This window comes from Molothrus ater, chromosome 6, assembly GCF_012460135.2.
Source record: "Molothrus ater isolate BHLD 08-10-18 breed brown headed cowbird chromosome 6, BPBGC_Mater_1.1, whole genome shotgun sequence".
In the NCBI taxonomy this organism is placed as follows: domain Eukaryota; kingdom Metazoa; phylum Chordata; class Aves; order Passeriformes; family Icteridae; genus Molothrus; species Molothrus ater.
In genome coordinates, this window is record NC_050483.2 from 53,027,790 (window position 1) to 53,035,147 (window position 7,358).

General features: G+C 39.1%; 1 protein-coding gene across 1 annotated transcript; it reads right to left on the reverse strand.

The window, feature by feature from the left end:
* Positions 1-5,924: 5,924 nt before the first annotated feature.
* Positions 5,925-7,358, reverse strand: RD3L (RD3 like). The gene is made up of 2 exons (XM_036384205.1): positions 7,060-7,358; positions 5,925-6,222 (listed from the first exon to the last, which is right to left on the reverse strand). The coding sequence occupies exons 1-2, from the start codon at positions 7,356-7,358 to the stop codon at positions 5,925-5,927; spliced, it is 597 nt and encodes a 198-aa protein (XP_036240098.1).

Here is a 7,358-nt window from a genome sequence, read left to right on the forward strand (position 1 = left end):
GCAGGGTGTGCCCGCGCTGGGAAGGGCGGCGGCGGGGACCGCGTGCTGGGGCCGCCATTCCCGCCATGCTGCGGCAGCTCGGCGAGGACCGGAGCCGGGACTGGTTCACCGTCGGCGGGGCCGTCACCGCCGTCGAGCTCCTGGGCGAGGAGGCGCGGGTCGGCCGCCCTGGCGCTTCTCCCCGCCATCCCGCACAGGAACCGCTGCCGGCTGCGGGGTGAGTGCGGGGCGCCGGGCCGCTGCTCCTGATGGCCTCCCTCGTCCTCTGTGCTGGGTGCCCCGGGCGTTCCCCAGAGCCAGGGCAGCCTCCTCTGGCTCCCCTGCTCTGGTGGGCCCACGCTGTGGAGTTGTTGGATTCCAGCCTAACGCTCCCGGTAGCGTTTGTGGCTGATGCGTTTTTGTGCACTTAGTATTTAGTGTTGTTTTCTGATTTACTGCTTAGGTCTATTGTCTCCGTCATCGCTAGATGGGTTGCGTGTAGAGTTTGCTTTCTCTGAAGTGCATTAGCGCTGGTGTGCAGCTGTACTTAGTTCTGTTGAAAAAACTGTAGAACTGTACTAGAAAGGACTCAGTGTATTAAATTAATGCACTCAGGTGCATTAATTTAAAATTTTATCAGTGGCAAGTGATATAAATGAGATGCGCAAGTTCATTGCTGTCGTGACCTATGGAAGCATTTAAGTCACCAGAACAAAGCAAGTCAGCGGTATATTGATGTATTGTTCTTTATGGGTTATTCTCAGATGGCAGAGTTTACCGGCAACGAGCAACGAGCAGTGTATGTGTGTTTGCAGAGCAGGCAGGTACATTTGCTTTTCGCTGGAGTCTAGATATTGAAATCCAGAAACTACTTTCTCCTGGGTATTGCCTGGATTGTGGCAGTGCATACTAATCTTGGTGTTTAGACCAGGTGTGGTAGTGTATCTGTGGTTTGTGTAGAAAGTGTTTTATATGTACTTCCATATAGTATTTTTTAGAATGAGCTGGGCATGCACTCCAGAGTGAGTGTTTCGGATTTTATTTTCCCCTGAGTGTTGCACAGCAATAGAGGTTGCTGTATTTCAGGAAGGTATATTTATCTTAAAAGGTATACATTGGCATCTGAGAGAAAGTGAACTTTTTGCGTAACATCTTGCTATCAGGTAGTCTGATATTTCAGCAGAGGCTGTTCAGGCTAGCAGTGTTTCTATCTTTGCTTCAAGTGAAGGACAAAACTGGCACCTCAAAATATCTATTCCTTTTTACCTGTCAGTGCTCTGAATTGCTCACCAAGAGCTACTGGGCTTTGTGCAAGTAGTTAAAGTTTTCCATAAGTGACCAGACAAAATTTTACAGTTATTTTAAGTTATTTCTGTGAATGTGATGCCTCAACTCAGTAGGAACAAGATGTTTGTGACTTTTTGGTCTTTATTTAGGTGATAGTAACGTTTCTGAAGTGTTTGACTCTTTAATCCAGCTGAACATTTATGAAGTGTTTGACTCTTTAAACCAACTGAGTACTAAGCCACAAGATCTATTTTGTGTATTTTCAGTACACAGGAGGAATAAGCACGATTGATCAAGCCTTGTGTGACTAGGCAGAGGCATATCTTTATTTTTGGTTGAACAGAAACATTCACTCTTTCTGCTCACAAGTCTTAGCAGATAATCTGATTGTGAGTTTGACAGCTATGTTAGTAGGGAAAAAAATTATTTTTACAGGTTTGGTTTTATAATGTTTTTTCCCCATGTCTGAGTGGGACAGAAGTGATATTTAATTTAACGTAAGATTATTTAATTTAATTTAAGAAACATCTTAAATGACCATTTATGTAAGCGTGGATAGAATTTCTCAACAATAGCTATAAAACCTTTGAGCATAGATGATAGGTGTGTGTCTGTCCTGCCACAAAATGGAAGGAATCTCTATGAGAAGCTGTGTTTGCTTAGGTGTGTTTTGTTTCCATGCATACTTCTGTTTCACAGCTCTGGGAGTGTGCTTACATTTGGAGTGTTTTTGCACAACCTGAAGTTTCTATAGAGGTTTAGATTCGAGTGGTTTAGATTCAAGCATTTCAAAGGAAATGCTTGTATTTTATTCACTGACTTCTTCAGAAACAGTTTGAAGAGCTGAAAACAAAAGAATTTCTCCTCATTTGTTGAGGCTGCTTGTAGCATAATTGTCTATTTCCTTCAAACCTTTTTGTTCTTGGGAAAGACAAAACCAAAGTTATTCAGATTTTTGAAATGCTTATTTATGTTTATTTGAAGTTGGATGTACAATTACTGATGGACACTTGTCTGCCTACCACTTTAGTCTAAATTTATATATAAGAATGTGTCAGTTTGATACCAGATTGGTAATAACAGGTGTGTTATTGCACATGAGTGTGTGTAATAATACTTTACAGAAATGTTACTGAGATTGTTTAATGGGATCTAAAAGCCTCGTGTCCCCCCTAAAAAGACATGTGGAATGTGTTTGCTTCCTTTACCGATGATGCCTCATTTTCCAAGGTTTTAAGATTCTTTTGCTTCCTGAACTACCTCTAGAATAGCAGCATTAGTAATTGAGGTTCTTGGGGAAAGGTAGTAGAAATAGAAACTGCCTAAAATCTGACTGGAATTTCTGTCCTTAAACAGCTCATTGATTAACTTTTTAATTCCTTTTATTATGTTTAACTGAAAGAAAAGAAATTCAGACCCTTAAATCCTTCCTTGGTATCAACACAATTGTGTTCACATTAAGACAGTTAAGGCTTGAGTGTGTAAAAGGTGCTTATTATCTCTTTTATTTCCTGCATCTCATAGGTGCACCTTTCACCAAGCTAGCACCTTTTTGAAGCTGAATTACTGGCTGGAAACATTGCATGCTGTTTGTTTGCTTGATGCTTGTGCAGGTGGGAGACCCTGCTGTCCTTTGGAATTACTGCCACTCACCTTTCTGTCACCAGCGTGGTTTGTGGTGGCTCCCTGCCTATTGCAGAAATACCTGCTGGCTCCGTGTAAGGGCCAGTGTAGTTTTAGAACTACATTGCAAATTGTGTAGGGCATAAATACAAAATACTTAAAGAAGCAGTTGCTTGGACAGTGGTCTCCCACAGGGTAGTGGTGACTGGTCTTCCAGCAATCTTACTCCTGTCTGAGGTGGCTGAATTCTAAGGGTAAGCATAATTCTAGCAAATGCCTTGTGTCAGCTGGTGAGTTGAAGAACAGATTTTCTTGGCAGCATGTTGCAGTAAATCTAACAAATTTCTTTAAAATATATTAACATTTTTAGTTTGGCTTCTTGCCGTTACTCCATTGCTTTTTCTATGCTTTTCTCTACTTTTTAACTAGAGAGAGTATATAACAGTTTGGTCAGGAGGAAGTGCTTGTACTCCACAAAGTTACCCCACATTTCAGTATTGGAAAAAATGGCCAAAGTGAGTCCTTAGAGGAGGGCATTTTCTCAGCTCTTGGATTTTTTTTTTTTCCTGTACCTTCTGCAGTTCCCCTTTGCTTTCTCCTTCTCCTTTCTCCCCAAATGTGAGCACTAGAACTGGATGCAGTAATCGGATTAAAACATGCATATAAAAGTAGGTGAGCTTTTCTGTGCATTTCCCTGGCACTGTATGGGGATTTAACATTGAATTTGCCATGATGCCTACCTGTATTTTTAAACTATTCTGCAGCAACTGCCTTTTAGAATATGGCATAGTTGATGGTCCCTCTTTCTGAACTTGGAAAAATGCATTTGCTCATGTTCAAATGAAATTGAAGTGAAGTTTGCAGAGCGTGGGTAATGGGTGGGTTGTATCTGGGGTTATCATCTTGTGTTTATTTGTTTTCCCTGCTCATTTTCAGTGATTGTTAAGGTAAGTAGGTTTTCCATGTCACTGGCCTTCCATTTTCCATAAGTAAAAATTTGGAAGCTGCGTTTTGAGAGTTTTTTTACCTATTTTTCAGATAGAGAGCTGTGAGGATACCATTTTAAGAAATAAACTTACATGAATTGCCATTGCAGGAATCTTGCACATTTGACCACTTCAAAGCTATCTGAAACCAGCATTATGAATGTTAATTCTCAGAGTAATTCTGCCAATACCTTTTAAATACTCAGTACCTGTTACCCCCCTTCCTGTAGGAAAGGTCCTTTATATTTAATACTTGTGAGAGTTTTATCACTGTGGAAAAATCTTTCTTTGAATCTCTTGCCTGCACTCATGCAGGGATTAGATTAGAACTGCAGGAGGAGAATCTCCACCTCCTTGTGCTGCATCAGTAGGGCAGAGTGAGTTTAGCACAGTGTTTGTTATTAATCCTCAAACTGACAAGAAGATGGCAAAGAGTTTGTAGCAGCTCTGAGTGCAGATATAAGAAGTTTGGATGTCCTTGTGAAGCTTTGTGTATTTAGTTCAGGGGAGGTGAAGGTGCTAGTTTCTTTTGGTATTGAGATGTAGCTTTTATTCTTTTAAACCTGTTGGAAATTTTTTGCTCTAGTCCTCCAGTGCATTGTCCTTTATGTGGATTAGGAGTTCTCATTGTTTTATCTTCTGTGAATATTGTTTTATTTTTCTACATGAAATGTTCTCTATATCATAAGCTTTTCAAAGACTTTTTAAACCCATTTTTTAAAAGATTGAAAAGTGTTTAGTAAATTATTGTGCCATTTGTTCCTCCAATTTACGTTGCATTATTAGTAACTTTTTTTCTGGAATAGGGGATACAGCTGTGGAGCATAAGATGCCTTAAAGTTATGTTACCAACTTGATGAAATCTGATTGGCTTCTTCAGTATGTTTGAAGAAAATACCAGAGGAAGCAATTTTGTTTATGAAATAGTGTATTCTGTGAATTGGGCCATGTGAGTCTTGCCCGTTTTTTCTGATCCAGCAGACAGATCAAAAGCAAGTACAGGGAAAAAGACATTATATGAAACATGTAAAAACTTGTTACAGTGATGGGAGCACAATTGGAAATGTAGCCAACTGAGTTCTGGCATATGTTTTCATTGATTTTCTGCTCTAATTGCCTGCTGTGACTGTGACTGCTATGTATGTGATTAATCTTGTAAAACTTGGTGAACCCACAGTGATAGATCATGGTGGCTGAGAAACATTAGATTTTGTTATGTGTAAATTTAGAATGAACACCCTGTGTGTTAGAAATGATCTGTTGACTCCTTGGCTATTCTAGAGAGGTAATCTGACTTGATCAAAATGTTCAGGGTTTAATGCAGAGTTTGGGTTTCAAAACAAGTAAGTCAAATGAAAAATGGCTATTAAAAATTAAATAATTAAATAATTTTTAAAAAGAATAGAGAGCTAGTTGTTAAATGCTGTTAAATATCTGCTGGTTTTGTTTAGCTGTCCAACTTCACATACTTCAGCATGTGCAGAGTATAGTTTAGAAAAAAACATAGAAATAGTACATGCAGCTGAGTTCTGTCAGTGTTTACATGCAATTATTCTTGAAGTTAAGAAATAATTATTCAGCTCCAAAAAGTATTTACCAGTTTATTTAACTGATGTTATATTAAACCATTTCTTTTACACAGTATAAAGTTCTCATAGAGCCTAAAAACTATGTGACAAACACAGAAGTTTTGCCTAACACTCTGTGGATTGATGCTGTTTCAAAATATGCAGAGCAATCTTTTTTTGTTATTGAAATACTTCTAGCTCTATATGGCTGATAATTAAACTGCCTCAGATTTTTTTTTCAGAAACCTCTACATTTTTTTTAAAAGGTGGCTCCAAACACAACAGCTCTAAGAAACTATAAAGGTAAAAGGTGAGTTGATACCTAAGTTACTGCATACCAGCTATTACAAAGGATTTTAATTTCTAAACTTGGAATAAAAAGGGGAGGATGTCACATTTCTTACTCCTGTGTGTCTTGATGGCAATTACAACAAAGGAATGTGGATGGCTACATGACTTTTTGAAAGTAACACAAACCAACTTAACTTGATGGGTAGTAATAGGGTAGATTCCAGATTCTGTGAGAGAAGGTGGGAAACATGCTTTGTGTGTTTTTGTCGACATAACTTGAAACCGTGGGGATTTCATCTTTGTCCGACTTGTTGGAGCTGTCACCACGCAGACTAAAATGTTCAGGGCAATTTGTATTCCATGCATCTACCAGCTGCTCTGCTTGGTTTTCTCTCTCAATGGTGGTAAGAAAATCTTTTAAAACTTGCTTGAATATGTAGACTATTTCCCATGGTAAAACATCATTTTCTGCCAAAACTTCCCGAAATCTAGAAAAAAAAACAAAAATTGAAATCTAATCATCGGCACTGAAAACTTTTCTCTTTCCTCTCTGGTCATTTGGGGGTGGGGAAGGAGGAAATGACTTGAGTTCTAGTGTCATTTTTTCCTTGCTGCCACATTTCCCCACTCACCTCCCCCAGAAGACTGTAAGAGGAAAAGAGCTCTAACAATGCACTGGATGTGCTCCAGCTATTGTGGATTGAAAGCAGTTGTAATTGGGTAGGCTTTTTTTTTTTCCTTTTTTTTATTCTTTGGCCCATCTGGGTAACTTGATTTAAACTGACTTTGCCCTTAGGTGTATTCTGGGCTTTAAAAGGCAAATGGACTTGTTCTGTCGTTTCTGAGTCCCTAGAAAATGCACTTAAAATGCAGACATAGGAGATTTTTTCTTCATAAAATGCATGGAGGGATTTTTTTTTTAATTTATACTGATTTTCAAGTTTTCAGGAGCTTTCTGGTATTGTAGACAGTAAGGCTGGATTTCTGCATAATGGTGCATTGCATTAGTTGTTTTATTTGATTTTTAGTTACTGGGTTGCTATTTAATAAATAGTAGGGATAAGTAACAGGAAAAATGGGAAGTATTGAAGGGTCATACGAGATTTCCTTTGTTTGGATTAGACCAGGAAAATCCTGATTTAAAACTTCCTTCAAGTGCAACATATTAAAGTGAAGGTGTAATTTCTAAAACAACTGTACAAATGCTCTCCAGTTGCTGTCATTGCTACTTTGGAAGAGCAGAGCCAAATACGAACTTTGATTAGGTAGAGAAACATCTTACTTGTGATAGAGAACTCGGCGTCAGGGAAATACGAAACAATTACCTGCTGAGAACAGTTCCTGTTTGGCAAGGCTGGATTTGAGAGCACAGAACTTCAAGCTGTCGTTGCTCAGTAGCTGGAATTGTTGCTTGAGGGTTTTGATAGTTCTTGAGCCAGTTGTAATCCATGCCAGGTTTCTGGACTTTTTGTTCATTTTCAATCTCTTGCAGTAATCTTTCACGCTCTTTCAGGTGCCATTTCAACTCCCTCAGCAGGGTTTTTGTAACTACTTCTGATCCAGGACATCTTGTGGATTTGAAGGAATCAGTTTTTGACCATTTCATCCAGCCAAAAAGTGGCAT